A 17,218-nucleotide genomic window follows, 5' to 3' on the forward strand; every position below is an offset into this window, starting at 1 on the left:
CTGCAAAAGAGCAACTCAACCTTCCCAGTACAGAGATAAAATCAAAGGTTTAGATTTTGAAGGAAAAGTTAGTAAGCTCGTATTAATTCTTACCATGCTGTAATTTTGGTGCACTGTGACATTATTTAACTATTTATTTGCTGTATTAAGTTTCTGACACAAGACTGCTGCTGTTTCCTATAGTGTTGAAACACGGTTAATACAGCATTTTGGATTGCTCCAAGTTCCTTGATAATTTTCAACATATCCCAGAACTGATCATAACTTAGTTGGAGTCAATTGAACCAAAATAATTTAATTTTAGCTATAAATTACGATTTAAGTATTTCAACCACCTTAAACTGGTTTAGGTTTCAACATGTGACTGACCCCATTTGAAGCAGTTTTGGGCCCTGGATCTAAGGAAGGACGTGCTGGCCTCGGAGAGGATCCAGAGGAGGCTCACAAGAATGATGCCCGGAATGAAGGACTTGTCATATGAGGAACGGTTGAGGACTCTGGGTCGGTACTCGATGAAGTTTAGAAGGATGAAGGGGGATCTCATTGAAACTTACAGAATATGAAAGAGGCCTAGATAGAGTGGGCGTGGAGAGGATGTTTCCACGAGGAGGAGAAACTAGAACCCGAGGTCACAGCCTCAGACTGAAGGGCCGATCCTTTAAAATAGAGAAGAGGAGGAATTTTTTCAACCAGAGGGTGATGAATCTGTGGAACTCATTGCTGCAGAAGGCTGTGGATGCTAAATCACTGAGTGTCTTTAAGACCGAGATAGATAGGTTCTTGATTAATAAGGAGGTCAGGGGTTATGGGAAGAAGGCAGGAGAATGGGAATGAGAACATATCAGCTCCTGTGTCTTATGGTTTTATGGTCTTAAGTTTGATTCAGTATGTGTTTTCTTTTATCAGAAAAGAGAGAGTCTTTTTCACCGAGTATATCATGGGTAATTCACTTTATTGTATTCCTTTGAAATAATCACCTGCATGCAAGCACAGGGGTGATGTAAATGAATCTAGGATTAACAGCTAGATTTAGGCTGAAATTTTACTAACTGCACGGGGATTTTGGTGTTCTGTGTCAAATTGTAAGAACCTATAGTATAGTTGCTCAAAATACAGCTATTGGTGGCTCGTCTAAAATTTTACTCCACAATTTTATAATCAGCTTTCCACAGGCAATGGGATACATTAACTTTTAGCTAAGATAAAATGTTCCCCATGGGTGACAATGTGTCATTTTTGCTATTGCAGATCAAATATTTAAAATGCCGTTTGTGTAGTACTAAACTGCATTAAGTATTGCTTCTTTTCATAAGCAAAATGAGGCACCATATTGTAGCTGTGCCTGAATTGTATTTTAGGATTCCTTATTTTAGAGGTCCCACATTATTGCCCAACTTCTGACTCCGTTATGATCATTTAATTTTTTTTTTTCAACCACAAGTTCCACACGGGTGACAGCATTTTCCAAGTGTTTGCATATACTCTGTGAGTTCCTTTTCAAGGAATGCAGGGACAAATGTGCCGAAACAAATTTAGATTGAGTAGGATTTCTTTCCAAATTATTTTTTCTCATCTGCATGACAGGACACACTGTATTCTGACGCATGGCCTGTTTGGCTCAATGTTATATTGAATAATAAAATGGAGATTACATTTTCCCTAAGATGTATGTGGAAATACTCCAGCCAAAACCTTGTGCTCTGGGCTCAAGTCTAAAACACTTGAACGAAGTGGAAATTTTACGTTAGATCTGAATAAGATTGAATGATCTTTAAATAAAGACCATTTAAACTCGAGATACAACAGTGAACTTAAAAATGATTCTTAGGGCACAATGTTTTAAAAATATGACCATTTACTGGTTGTGTTTTGTCTCTTGTATATTAAAAGCTGAGGCATGGCTGTTCTTAAAACCAATACTAACAAGTGCACGTGAAAAATACATCAAGATATGCATTTGCTACTAAAGTCTTCTGCACTGCACATGTTAACTTTTTGAAAAAGGAAAATATTGAATACCATTCTGCCTAGAAGTAACTAATGTGTGGTGGGTTTTGTAATTGTACATGGGGGCAATTGCATTTGGAAAAAATATCATTAATGATTCATTGTAATGCTAATATTAAAATCAATGGTTTAATATGAATATTACTATCTTTTTTCCAAATTTTATATCAAAACCAAACTCTTAATCAACCCTTTAACTGCAGGCAACATAAAGGAATTTCAGCCTTCTTGCGTTGACTTTCTTTGTAGAAATAATTTCAAATTGCACTTTATGGCATTGAGACAAATCATAATATGTTTCACACAGTAATTACGTACATCTAAATGTTGATCTCCAATGTAATTGAAACTATATAAACAAGAAAATGTTCTCAATTGTGCCATACTATTTTGGGCGGCACGGTAGCACAGTGGTTAGCACTGTTGCTTCACAGTGCCAGGGTCACTGTCTGTGCATAGTCTGCACATTCTCCCCATGTCTGCATGGGTTTCCTCCGGGTGCTCCGGTATCCTCCCACAAGTCCCAAAAGACATGCTTGTTAGGTGAATTGGACATTCTGAATTCTCCCTCCGTGTACCTGAACAGGCGCCGGGGTGTGGCGACAAGGGGATTTTCACAGTAACTTCATTGCAGTGATAATGTAAGCCTACTTGTGACAATAATAAAGATTATTATTATATTGTGGCAGAGTAGGTAATGCAGATCTTTAAGTTTTAAGGCCAGGTATTACCAAAGGAAGCAGAAACAGCATTGAATGAAGTTAAATCTTCAGAAATGGATCCAGCAAGAAACCCAAGCAAGTGACCTGATTAGACTATATAATTAAAATGTTATCCTGAATCCAGAGCTAAGAATGGACTTGATAATTCTCTTGAAGTTTTTCTCAATCTGATAATTAATGATTCTGTCATGAATGTTGTCAGACTTGTACGATATCTATACATTACCTGCTGTTGTTGCACCTTGCACCCAATATTTGAATGTAATCCTGTTTTCTATTAAATTTAGGGTAGTAAATGGTCTAGACCAAGGATCTGCTGGAATTGGATCAGCACCGCCTGCTTCACCACCAGGCATGCTGCCGCTCAGTGTCTGAACAGCTATACTGCATATTTTATTTTTAAACACCTACTTCAAATAACAGAATACCTATTCTACCCTGACTACACTTTGGTTTGGAGGAATTTCTGAATTTTTATCTTGCTCGTTCTGCATAAAATTTTCAGATTAAACAGTCTGCCTCTTAATCTCTGGTATACCATCACGGCAGTGGAGTTAATGTCCCATTACTTTACCATTCATGAGAGTTTTAATGCTTTTTCAGTTATACATTACAACAACAACAGATTTGTATATTGAGAGTTTAAAAATTGAAATCCGAAGCAGTGTTGGAAAAGTCTACATATTTAAAGCTCACGATGATGTATATGGTTTTTGTTCAAGCCACTTGTACAATGTGTGACTCCAGAATGTTGGTCTGGGTTTCTCGGTTTTGTGCCTGGATTTGGTGGTATTTTAAAACACCAATTCCTGTAATTTTTATGTTGTACTGTACAATTTCTGCTTGGTTTTTAATGTCAGATTTATTAGGATATATTTAAACATTGTTTAAGTGTAAATTGGTTTGTTTTTTTTAAAAACAAGTTGCATAACAAACGTACACACTTTAATTTTTTTTAGCTATTTACAGCATCAATTCAATCACTTTCACATTTTATTTTGTTCCACAATTCAGATAATTACGTTGGCTGTTTGTTTCTTGTTCCTGTATATAAGTTTGTAAACATAACTTTGCCCAAGATATTTGTACATAGCTTGGGCTTTGTAGCATTATTTATTCAGATTCTATATGGCATGTTTAATAAATGAGTACGTTTACCATACACAGTTGTAACAAATCATATGATATCATTATGTAGAACCTGCTGCCTAATCTTCCAGAAATAAATTTGTTCTTTAAACAGTCGCAGTGTGCATAGTCTATTATAGAAAAGAAAATCATAGAATCTCTACAGTGCAGATGGAGGCCATTCGGCCCATTGACTCTGCACCGACCCTTGAAGAGTACCCTACCTAAGCCACGACCCAACCTTTTCCACATAACCTAGTAACCCCACTAACCTTTTAGACACTAAGGGGCAATTTAGCATGACCAATCCACCTAACCTGCGCATCTTTGGACTGTGGGAAGAAACCGAAGCACCCGGAGGAAACTCACGCAGACACGGAGAAAATGTGCAAACTCCATACAGACACCATGGCCGGAATTGAACCCAAGTCCCTGGTGCTGTGAGGCAGCAGTGCTAGCCACTGTGCTGCCCTAACAAGGGCGCCTTAACAATTGTTAACTGGAGTAGCCCTTGGAAAGACTGAAAAGTGTATCACTGCATTTTTCATTATATTTTAGCAATTACATCTTACTGAGCTTTGGTAAATATCGCACAAATTGCATGATGTTTACCAGTTTGTGTGAAGCAAAAATATCGAAAGAAGGACATGGAGAAGTTTTGTTCATTTCTGCAGTGCCTTTTCCCATGTTGGGTTTAGGATGATATCTCACTGAATGAGGATTTGGGCATTTTTATGGTGAAATGTCAACATTAAGTCTGCCACACTACTGGGTAACACTCTAATCATGGACTACATTGAAAAATTAATTTTTGTCTTATGAATATTTAAATCGCTGCTTCCAGCAATATGGGAGAAAAGATGGGAAACGTAATGGTGACAACGTTTTCAAAGGGGGAAACTGCAAGCTCAGGTGGCAGACAGGCTGCAATACCCACACCGTGTGAATTGATGGTGGAAACATAATAACATTTGGTGTTAATTGGATTAAATAACCACAGATTTCACATTGACAACTTGCATTTATGGTGTCTTTAAAGTAGTAAACTGCCCCATGGGGCTGCTTGCATCCTTTTCCAGTCATCCATCCCTCCTGTCCTCACTGGCCGAAGTTCATTCCTAGTCTTCCAATGTAACAAATTTAACCTCGTCCCAGTGTTTAAAGTATGTTCATGGCCGCGATCCTTTCCATCTGTATAACCTCTCCCAGCCATCCTAAACCTGCTCTCCTTTAATCTTTCGATTCACTTCAACCAAGCTTTTGGTTAGCCTTCTCAATATCGCCTCCTTTGGCTTGACATCCTCTTTTTCCTTATGTCTCTGAAGTGACACGAGATATTTTGTTATCCATATTAAGGGTACTATCTGTGTTCCAAGTTGTTGGTAGCATTTGTATTCAGTCAGTTTTCCAATAGAGATTAATAACTCTGAAATATCTGATCTGTTCCAGTAGGTCATATAACAAAAGTATGAGCTCTCTGGTGTGACCTCTTGGTCTCGCTATCATTTACTTAGATATTGTGCAGATAAAAGTATACTGCAGATCATCGGAGATGTGAGACCTGTGTATGGAACCAGTTGTGACGCTGACATGACATGGGAATACCAATGTTGAAGAACAGTTGATAATTGGGATTGTTAATGCTTTTCTGTGTTGTCTTCAGGTGAGTTTGCCTCACAAATCACTTAAAATGCTGCCTATAAAGAAATTACTTCCATTTTGAAAGAAAACAAGTTTTAATTATTATCTTTATTTTATGGATAGGAAACATGTTATACTTACAGCTATGAAACAGTGACAAACTGAGATACCCAACTCTCAATTCATCTTTTTATTTTTCCGTTGTCTCTTTGCTATCTATGGATTGGCAGTGTAACTGCTCTTAGTCTGTCTTTTCCATTTGCTGCCCCAAATGATGGCTATTCCCCTGTCCCGTTACAGCTCGTAATCTTTATTCTCCCTTTTTTGACCCTTGCCTATTTTTCCCCCAGTTTAACCCCTTTGGATCTTTTGTACATATCTCAGCGTTACTTAAACTTATCTATGTATGCATCTATTAAGATTATTGTAACACTTATTCTTTATCCTCTCTGCTTTTCTGTCATATCCACTTCCTATCCAGCCTACCCTCCAACTTGCTCTAGACAACGTGAGGGATATCCATTACTGTCTACGTGAAAACATTGTTTACTTTTGGTTTGTCACAATGTATGGCACCAGTTTACTGAAATGGATGAGTAATGGTAAAATCCTGCTATTCCTGTTTGTCCAGAGGATGGCGGTGTAACTACTAAAAACAGGAACTCCTGTTCTTTGCTCCAAATTGGTGGTGTAATCTCTCAACCTATGACTCCGTATTGCTGTTAACTGAACAGTGATATTGGGGGATTGTTTTGGGTTGATTTTATTTTGTAAATATGTATTTTGTGTGTTTACTTGTTAACATTTGAATACAGATTTTTAAAAATTAATCCATTGGATAGACATCTGTTGAAGACAGAAGTCTGTTTTCTGGATTGTAAACCCCTATGCTTGTGGGAACTTAATTTTTTTAATAACATTTTTGGTTGCTGCATGGCATCTTGAGGACCTACAAATATCTGAAATGAGAGATTTCCATGCCCAATTTCTGGCAATATTTTCAAGGCCTCCATGTTTTCTCACTTAAATCTGAACATTCTTGAGGCCCCATTGACATAGCCAATCATTACCAGGCCTTGAGTGGCCATTGCAAGTGCTATTATCCCTTATCATCCTTCGCTAAAATCAGCTAAGTTTATCCTGGATAGCAGGGATAACCCCAGGCTCATTTTCCCCCTAAAAAATCTCCCCTGCCTCTTTCTTTTTTCCTCAAGCACCAAATGCAAGGAGCCGGTGTATTTCTTCATCCTGATGATTTAGTCGATGTCTTCTGTTCTTATGTCACCAACCCTGCTTTAAGTGTCACCTTCCGTCCATAAAAATGCCCGCAATGTTTTCATCCTTGCCAGTCATTGTGCTACATTCAACAGCTTGCTTCATTCTTAAGCTCCTTCCATATATTATCTCCCAACTCTGTCCCGCTTGCCCATAATTGTTTTAATCTCTTCAGTTTCTACCTGTCTCACAAAGGTGTTAATGTTCTCTGTGGTGCTTCATCCTTCCTTGACCCCTCTACAGTCCTTAAAGCAGTGACCAACACCATCCTCTTCCAACACCTGTCCTTGTCATTCAGCTTTTTGGGCTTGCCCTGGCACAGTTTCACTCATACCTTCCCAGATGCAGCCTGAGCATCTTCACACACTCATGGTCACCTGCAGAGATTCCAAGAGAGTCAGTAACCAGGGGCATAATTTTAAGGTGAGGGGCAGGAGGTTTAGAGCGGATTTAAGGAAACGTTCTTTTCACCCAGAGGGTGGTGGGAGTCTGGAATGCACTGTCTGGGGGGCGGGGAACCGGACAACCTTTTTATAAAGTACATGGATGAGCACTTGAAATGTCATAACATTCAAGGCCATGGGCCAAGTGCTGGAAAGTGGGAGTAGTGTAGGTTTAGTGCAGTTTAGTCGGTGCAGATTCAAAGGGCTTCTGTACTGTATGACTTTATAATATATATTCTTAAGAATTTAGACTATTAAATTTGTACCAATATGGACCTGTCAAAATAATGCTGTGAGCTTAGTGTAATTAGATAGCACTCACTGGCATGTTTTAAAAAAAAAAAGCCATGCCCACGCTGAACGGTGATACCACAAATATGAATTTGTATGTCTGTGAAATGGATTATGAATCATTTTCAGATTTTTAAAAAACTTACATTTCTGAATGGTGAGCATGCGTTCAGACATTACTCATACAAGAAGGGCCCATTGTCATAAGCTGTTTTGTGTTCGGCATGTTTAACATGCTCGCCAGCAGGGTTGTGTACTAATATTGCAACTAAATTTTCACGGCACACGAAAGATGGAGCACGCTGTTCAATATTCTGTGCTGGAAACAAAAGCACATCGCAAGATCAAAAACAGTAAACACCATCTCCGATTTCTTTTCTTTGGATGTAAAAATAGAAAGGCAATGCATATGCACAATTATTTTGTGATAACTGAAGAACAGGAAATGAACAAAGTAACAAGAAGCAGCTGGACTGCTAGGACCCCCTGCAATAATTCGGCTCTTTTGCAGTATTATTTGTGGACCCTAGTCAACACTTTTTGAAATGGAGATTTTGGGAAAAGTAAATTCATGAGCTTGGTTTAAAGGAAAAATATACTTTGGAGCAGGTTTACCAGGAAGCTAGCTGTCTTTTGAAGGTACAAAGAACAAAGAAATGTACAGCACAGGAACAGGCCCTTCGGCCCTCCAAGCCCGTGCCGACCATGCTACCCGACTAAACTACAATCTTCTACACTTCCTGGGTCCGTATCCTTCTATTCCCATCCTATTCATATATTTGTCAAGATGCCCCTTAAATGTCCCTATCGTCCCTGCTTCCACTACCTCCTCCGGTAGCGAGTTCCAGGCACCCACTACCCTCTGCGTAAAAAACTTGCCTCGTACATCTACTCTAAACCTTGCCCCTCTCGCCTTAAACCTATGCCCCCTAGTAATTGACCCCTCTACCCTGGGGAAAAGCCTCTGACTATCCACTCTGTCTATGCCCCTCATAATTTTGAAGACCTCTATCAGGTCTGCCCTCAACCTCCTTCGTTCCAGTGAGAACAAACCGAGTTTATTCAATCGCTCCTCATAGCTAATGCCCTCCATACCAGGCAACATTCTGGTAAATCTCTTCTGCACCTTCTCTAAAGCCTCCACATCCTTCTGGTAGTGTGGCGACCAGAATTGAACACTATACTCCAAGTGTGGCCTAACTAAGGTTCTATACAGCTGCAACATGACTTGCCAATTCTTATACTCAATGGCCCGGCCAATGAAGGCAAGCATGCCGTATGCCTTCTTGACTACCTTCTCCACCTGTGTTGCCCCTTTCAATGACCAGTGGACCTGTACTCCTAGATCTCTTTGACTTTCAATACACTTGAGGGTTCTACCATTCACTATATATTCCCTACCTGCATTAGACCTTCCAAAATGCATTACCTCACATTTGTCCAGATTAAACTCCATCTGCCATCTCTCCGCCCAAGTCTCCAGACAATCTAAATCCTGCTGTATCCTCCGACAGTCCTCATCGCTATCCGCAATTCCACCAACCTTTGTGTCGTCTGCAAACTTACTAATCAGACCAGTTACATTTTCCTCCAAATCATTTATATATACTACAAAGAGCAAAGGTCCCAGCACTGATCCCTGTGGAACACCACTGGTCACAGCCCTCCAATTAGAAAAGCATCCCTCCATTGCTCCTCTCTGCCTTCTATGGCCTAGCCAGTTCTGTATCCACCTTGCCAGCTCACCCCTGATCCCGTGTGACTTCACCTTTTGTACTAGTCTACCACGAGGGACCTTGTCAAAGGCCTTATTGAAGTCCATATAGACAACATCTACTGCCCTACCTGCATCAATCATCTTAGTGACCTCCTCGAAAAACTCTATCAAGTTAGTGAGACACGACCTCCCCTTCACAAAACCGTGCTGCCTCTCACTAATACGTCCATTTGCTTCCAAATGGGAGTAGATCCTGTCTCGAAGAATTCTCTCCAGTAATTTCCCTACCACTGAAGTAAGGCTCACCGGCCTGTAGTTCCCGGGATTATCCTTGCTACCCTTCTTAAACAGAGGAACAACATTGGCTATTCTCCAGTCCTCCGGGACATCCCCTGAAGACAGCGAGGATCCAAAGATTTCTGTCAAGGCCTCAGCAATTTCCTCTCCAGCCTCCTTCAGTATTCTGGGGTAGATCCCATCAGGCCCTGGGGACTTATCTACCTTAATATTTTTTAAGACACCCAACACCTCGTCTTTTTGGATCACAATGTGACCCAGGCTATCTACACCCCCTTCTCCAGACTCAACATCTACCAATTCCTTCTCTTTGGTGAATACTGATGCAAAGTATTCATTTAGTACCTCGCCCATTTCCTCTGGCTCCACACATAGATTCCCTTGCCTATCCTTCAGTGGGCCAACCCTTTCCCTGGCTACCCTCTTGCTTTTTATGTACGTGTAAAAAGCCTTGGGATTTTCCTTAACCCTATTCTGTTTCTGTACTCATTCTGTTAATCTTTACAAGCATGACAGGCTGCATAAAATTATGAAAGTTCAATAAAATAGAAAATGCAACCTCTTTTAATGAGGAAAGAAAACAAACATTTTTAAATGCAGGTGATTGAACTGGCTTCCAAAGTTGATCTTGATGCATTTGGCTATTATGTGAAAGGATCATCTGCACGATTATGAATATGATGGTCTAATTTTAGCATGATTCATATGTCATGCTCTTCCACATAAATCTCCAGTCCCACTGTTTTTAATTGAGATGAAGTTTTTTTAGCATTTTTTTGATTGGAACCGTTGCTACATGCCTTGGACTAGAGAATGCTCAGATTGAAAAGAATAACAAACATTTGGGTGTGGGATTTTTATGCAGCAAGACACATTACTAAAGTTGCCTAATAAAATAGGGAAATGCTGTCATAGAAATTCTCTTCCAACCCAAATATTTGTTTAAATAGTGCATTTAGAACTGTTATTATTTATAAAACGAAGTTCTCTACAGTAGTAAATGATCCTTTTCCATGTTTTGCAATTAATTATAGCGGTTGAAATGTCGAGTAGATAGCACAATAAAAACTGTTGTGAAGCAATCATCTTTATTTGTGGAATTATCTACTTAGTAACTATACAGGGTTGTCGCTTAAACAGTGTTTGTTGTGATGTGCTCCAGATGAACAATAAATAGTCAAGATTCCATCAGTCGCATCATGAAGGACTTCTCATCCTTGCACAAGCTCACACATGTGTGCTCCTGCCTACATTTCAATATTGTTTCACTAAGAATTAACAGTGTAAGGGATAATGTCCATAGAATTAAAGGACTTCATACTTACATTCAAATCTTTGAACCAGTTACTGCAGCTTAAGCAATTCTTGAAATTGTGGTGTTTTAATTTCTTGTATTAACAGTTATCTATTTAGCTTGCCAGTAATTTTGTTGAGACCTTTGTAGTCAGAAAGAGCACCCCATTGTCTGGGTGCGAAAAAGTTTATTTGAAAATTATGAACCTCTGAATAATAGTGCAAAAGGGGACTCTTTCATTACATTCATGGTGGGCATGGATCTTGGGGGTCCAGACAACTGATGGCCTGGCCACCAATGGTGACAAGTAAAACTGGTGATGTACAAGAGACCAGAATTAGAGGAACTCCGAGATCTGTAGGGGGTTGTGGGGCTGGAGGAGATAACCGAGATATGGACCAGCAAACAAGACCATAAGACATAGGAGCAGAATTAGGCCATTTGGCCCATCGAGTCTGCTCCGCAATTCAATCATGGCTGATATGTTTCTCATCCACGTTTGCCTGCCTTCTCCCCATAACCACGGAACCTCAGCAAGTTTTATGATGCTGTGTTTCAGATCCTGTGTGAATATGCTAGACACTGTAGTCCTGGGCAAAAGACTCTGCAGTGAATATTGATGAGGAAACTTGGAGCAATATATGGGAAATTGCTAATAGTCTGGAATAGAATAAGGAGATTCAGTTTAAAATATGGAGGGATTTAAAAAGCGAATGAGAGTTCTGATATTGAGCTATGTCTGTCAGGGAGCACAGGGGTGATGGGGGGATGAGAATTGCTGCAAGTTAAGACACGGGAAGCAGAGTTTTAGATGACTTTGAGTTTACAGAGATGAAATGGGAAGGGGGGGATTTCAGCCAGGAATGCATTGGAATAGTTGAGCATGGAGATAACGAAAGTAGGGATGAAGGCTTCAGTAGCAGTTAAGCTGAAACCGGAGGAGGGGTTGGTGAAGTCGAGTGATGTTTCAGAGGTGAGAATGGGTGAGCTTAGGTTGTCATTGGGATCTCACTGTGCGCCTGCAATAACCACAACACAGGATTTCATTAGTCATGAAGAACTTTGGGACATTATATAAATTCAAGTCAGTTGTAGCCTTGTGACTCTCAAGATGGCGGCCACGGTGGGAGTGGACATTAGGTGGCTCCTGCTCAAAGTGGAATTGTTTTGGGTCTTTTCGCCCATTCCAGGAGTTCTGCAGTGGAAAGTGTTTTAAGTATAAGGGACTAAGCATTCTCCTTTGGGAGGGCATGTTTGGGGCTTATAAATTGAAGAGGGCAACAAGTAAGGGGCAACAGTCAGACCAAGAGATCTCTCGAACTGTGACAGGGAATCTGCCATCCTTACCTGATCTGGCCTACATGTGACTCCAGACCCACAGCAATGTGGTTGACGCTTAATGGCCCCCTTGAGCAATTAGGGTTGGGCAATAAATGCTGGCACAGCCCACGACACCCACATCCCATGAACAAATTTTTTTAAAACTTGGAGAATCGCTCGAGGAGGCAGAATCTTTAGATTGTGGGTCTGCCTGAAGGGATTGAGGGAATATGTAGTGAAGATGATCACGAGGTTGGTGGGAGAGGGGTCTTTGACCAGCCTCCTGAGGTGGATGGAGCGAACAGATCACTGAAGAGGAAGCTGAAAGCAGCTGAGCTGCCGAGGGCGATCGTGGTTCATCGTTATTTGGACAAAGATAAGATCCTGTGGTAGGCGAAGGAAATGAGAGAGTGCACTAAGGCCACGCAGTGCGTATTTATCAGGACTTGGGAGCGGAGTTGGCCAAGCTCTAGGTTGGGTTTAATAGGGTCAAAGTGGCCCTATTCAGGAGAGATGTCAGTTTGGTGTTCTGTATCCTGCTCGTTTGTGAGTCACGTTCCGGAATCAGGAATTCTATTTCGATACACCGGAGGAGAGTACATTTATGAGAGACCATGGACTGGGGGACTTTGAGTACATTGGACTTGGGAGATACCTGTGAGGGAAGGAGTTGCGTTTATGTGGGGTTGTTTGATTGTTATTGCTGTTTTTCCCACCGTGTTCAATTGATTATTGGTGTATGTGGTAAATTGATTATGATGTGTCATCTCAGTTTACCTGCCCACAGCTGGGATTTACGATCAGTATGTTTGTGGTGGGGGGGATGGGCAGTGGATGCGGTAGGTGGGGGAGAGGGAGAGGATGGGACAGGGGAGCCAGGGAGGGCAGGAGATTGGATATGGGTCGGGGGAGGGGTGCAAAAGGATGTTATGAGAGGAGAAGGCAGTTACTTCGGGTGGGGGGGGGGCCATTAGCGAGCTGGTAGGCTAGATAATGGGAGTGAAGTTAGGGGGTAGATGTGTGGAGGGAGAGAGGGAGGGGAGTTGGGTGGAGGTGGTTTTCTTTGTTTATGGATGGGGAGGATTAGGAGGGTAGGGGTGTGGGGTGGCGGGGAGGGGAGCTTTGCTGATGTGGGTGGAGTTTTGGTGCAGTTGGTCAAGGAGGGATGGCGGAGGCCACCTTGGGGGAGGGTCCTGGGGGTGAGCGAGACATGAGCCTAGAGGAACCCATTAAAGGGGGGATATGGTTGATCAGAGAGGAGGGGCTTGGAGGCCTCTTCCCCCCCCCCCCCCCCCCCCCCCCCCCCCTCACCCCGAACCGGCTGACCTCTTGGAATGTTCGAGGATTAACTGGGGTGATTAAGAGGTCACGCGCCTTTGAGGAGTTTGAAAGCGGACATTGTTTTTCCACAAGAGACTCATTTGAAGGTAGCGGATTAGATGAGGCTGAGGAAGGGCTGGGTGGGGCAGGTTTTCCACTCGGAGTTGGAGGTGAAGACGAGTGGGGTGTGGTGGTGTTGGTGAACAAAGAGGGCGGGCGTACGGCGGGGAATACAGTGGCAGACCCTGCAGGCAGGTTTGTGATGGTAAGCGGGAGGCTGGAGGGGGCGCCAATAGTGTTGGTGAACTTGTATGCCCCAAACTGGGATGATGTAGAATTCATGAAGCGGATTTTGGCAAAGGTTCCGGACTTGGACACACACCAGCTGATTATGGAGGGTGGTGGGGCGGCGGGGGCAACTTTAATACAGTGTTCGATCCTAGGCTAAACCGGTGATGTCACAGGTCTTTGAAGGTGTCAGTGATGGCGAGGGAGTTGAGGGGGCTTATGGAGCAGATGGGTGCGGTGGACCCGTGGAGGTTTGAGAAGCTGGGGGCGAAGAAATATTCATTCTTTTTGCATGTCCACTGGATGTATTCCCGGATTGATTTTTTTTTTGTACTGGACAAGACATCGTTAGCGGGGGTGGTTGGGTCGGAATATTCGGCGATCTTCGTGTCTGATCACACGCCGTACAGGGTGGACTTGCGGGTGGAAAGGGGGCGCCCAGTGGCTGCAGTGGAGATTAGATGTGGGGCTGTTGGCAAATAAGGAGATCTGTGAAAAGGTAAATTTGGCTATCTGGGATTATGTGGAGCATAACATGACAGGTGAGGTCTCTGCCTCCACGTTGTGGGAGATGCAGAAGGCGGTGACTAGGGGGAGTTTATTTTGATTCACAAGGAGAGGGTGGAGAAGTTGGAGAGGCAGAGGTTGACGGTGGCCATCCAGGTGGAGGACCAGAAGTACTCGGCCGCACCGGAGGAGGTGCTGTGAAAGGAAAGGCAAAGGCTCCAAATGGAGTTTGGGTTTCTGTCTACAGGAAAGGTGGTGGGACAATTGTGCAGGGCCAGGGGGCTGACGTATAATTATGGAGAAAAAGTCAGCATCATGTTGAGGAGGCAGGCGGTGGCAAGGGAGATTGGGCAGAGAAGGACAGTGCGGGTGTGGTGGTTACGGAGTTGGGGGGGGGGTTGATGGGGTATTTGAGGCTTTTTATCAGAAGCTAATAAATTAAATATGCATCTTTAACTCAATTAACCTTATTTACAACACTCTGTGCATTCACACATGCACAGTAATCCTGATTTTGATCTCATTACTTTCTCCATTACTCTGACCTCCCCACATATTATCTATTCCGTATTCTGGTGCTATCCATCTCTCCCAGTATTCTGTGCACCTTGGTATCCCTCACTGATATTATCTCCCCAAAAAGTTAGTTTAAACCCTCCCCAACAGCACTAGCAAAATACCCAACATGAAACTCTGTCCCAGCTCGATTTAGGTGCAACCCATCTAGCCTGTACAGGTCCCATCTACCCCAGAGCTGGTCGCAACATCCCAAGAATCTAAAGCTCTCCTTCCTGCAACATCTTTCCAGCCAAGCATTCATCTTCTTTATCCTACTATTTTTATACTCACTTACACAGGGCTCTGGGAGTAATCTAGAGATTACTATGCTTCTGACTGTCAGCTGTTCATCCTCCCACTGAGAGCGCTCTGCAGCCGTTCAATTAAACCATTGCCCCTGGCACCAGGGAGGCAACACACCATCCTGTATTCACATCTGTGGCCGGAGAAACACCTATCTGTTCCCCTAACTATTGAATTACCTACCACTATTGCTTTTCCAGTCTTCCTCGTACCCCTCTTGCTCTATTTGCCTGTTGCTACTTGATTGTCTGATGGCCATCTATTCTCTCTGTCCTTGAAAACACCTAAACTCCAGGGTGATCACATCTATGGATATGAGATCCATGCAGCTGTCAACCTCACAGATTCACTAGTGACACCAGCTGATGCTCAAGTTCTGGAGCTGAAGCTGCTGTAACTGATGACATTTCCTGCACAACTGGTGATCTAGGACACGGGAAGCAGCCTGGAGTTCCCACAGACCGCAAGATCTGCATGATTAAAGTTAATGGCCTCAGAATTGAACGAGGTAAACTGTTGATACTTTCCAGCATCAACCATGTCGATATGATGTTACCTTGTCTTCTTTAATAATCTTTATTATTGTCACAAGTAGGCTTACATTAACCGAGGGAGAATTCAGAATGTCCAATTCACCTAACAGCACGCCTTTCGGGACTTGTGCGAGGAAACCGGAGCACCCGGAGCAAACCCAATCAGACACAGGAGAATGTGCAGATTCCGCACAGACAGTGACCCAAGCCGGGAATTGAACCTGGGACCCTGGCGGTGAAGCAACAGTGCTAACCACCATGCTACTGTGCTGCCCATTCTTGATAGTTTTTGTCCTCCCTCTGCCCTGGCGCCAGTAGATGGCAACCTGGCCTCAGGTAATATGCTGCAACAACCACTAAAAAGTGTAGAGACCACAATATTTGGATTCTTCTGCCAATCTAATCAAGAGTCATTTGGAAACCAAACTCTAAAATACTGAATGTGCTTCCATCAAGTATTTGGTTGCCATGAACTTCCTTGACTAAGTAATGGCAGATGAGATTGAATGTTTATTACTCACACAGCCAAAAACATCAAACATTTTGCAAGGAACCATAGAATGAACAAAGCACAGTAACTTCAGGCATCAGATTGAACTGACTAACAAATCATGTACAATTAATATTTTTGTTGTGACTACATATACCATCCAACCACGAATTAAAACAGCATTTGTTCTTGTACTGAGCTCCACACGAACACACAAACATGGAGATTGCATGCATTTAACTTTAGTAAATAAATATCTACAAAACATCATTGGAGCTGATCAATTCTGCGCAGAGTATTTGCGATTTATAATCAAAGTTTTTGAGTTTAATTACTGATTATAATGATGGAGCCTAAACAAAAGTCAAAGCGTTTCTTCAGAACCAGCACTTTCTGGTTTTACTGCAGGGGTTAGTGCTTGAGGGGCCAATCATTAAAGACATGGATGCAGTGAGCAATTCCAAGCAGCCAACAAAACCATGAGGGGAGTAATGAGAATTCATAATCTGGAGAAAGGGAGACGGACCAAATATGAAACTGCACCACCAAAATCAATTAACTTCAAACCTGGCAAATGCAAAGTATTTTAGGCACAAGGGCACTATAAGCAGATTTTTATTCTTTTTCAAATATAAAAAAAAAATTCAATTAAAGAAACTGACTGCACATCAATAAAAGTTGCAGATAGTTCTGTACAGTTCAAGATGTTTTTAGTGATTTAAAATCAGGTTACTCACATATGGTGGACTGAACACGCAAGAATGTTTGTGATTACCCTAATTTCGGCAGTATTAATAAAACCACACCAGGTTACCATGTAAATAAAAACAAAGGACATTTTTAATACAAGCAGGAAAACAAACAGTTGCTGTAGAAGCACGTTCGGTGTTGGATTGCACTGACTCATGGAAGATTTTGTGTCTGCAATTGTTCAACTCAGTTTCTAAAATCAATTCTGAAAAATAGTGCAACTTCAAGCAAAATTTATAAGAACATAAGCAGAAGTAGGCCATTCGGCCCATCGAGTTTGTTCTGCTATCAATCCTCAACTCCACTTTCCCGCCTTATCCCCACAACCCTCACT

General features: G+C 42.1%; 1 protein-coding gene across 4 annotated transcripts in view; it reads left to right on the forward strand.

The window, feature by feature from the left end:
- LOC140395440 (nuclear distribution protein nudE-like 1) overlaps positions 1-3,974 on the forward strand; it is a 56,524-nt gene extending 52,550 nt beyond the window's left edge. For 3 of the 4 annotated variants that reach the window (XM_072483192.1, XM_072483193.1, XM_072483190.1), the window contains exon 9: positions 3,017-3,974. In XM_072483192.1, the coding sequence (XP_072339293.1) occupies positions 3,017-3,104 (88 nt within the window). In that variant the 3' untranslated portion in view covers positions 3,105-3,974. Of the gene's footprint in view, positions 1-906; positions 942-3,016 lie in introns of all 4 variants that reach the window. The other variant, XM_072483191.1, reaches the window with a different exon arrangement.
- Positions 3,975-17,218: the final 13,244 nt, after the last annotated feature.

This window comes from Scyliorhinus torazame, chromosome 18 (assembly GCF_047496885.1).
Source record: "Scyliorhinus torazame isolate Kashiwa2021f chromosome 18, sScyTor2.1, whole genome shotgun sequence".
NCBI lineage: Eukaryota > Metazoa > Chordata > Chondrichthyes > Carcharhiniformes > Scyliorhinidae > Scyliorhinus > Scyliorhinus torazame.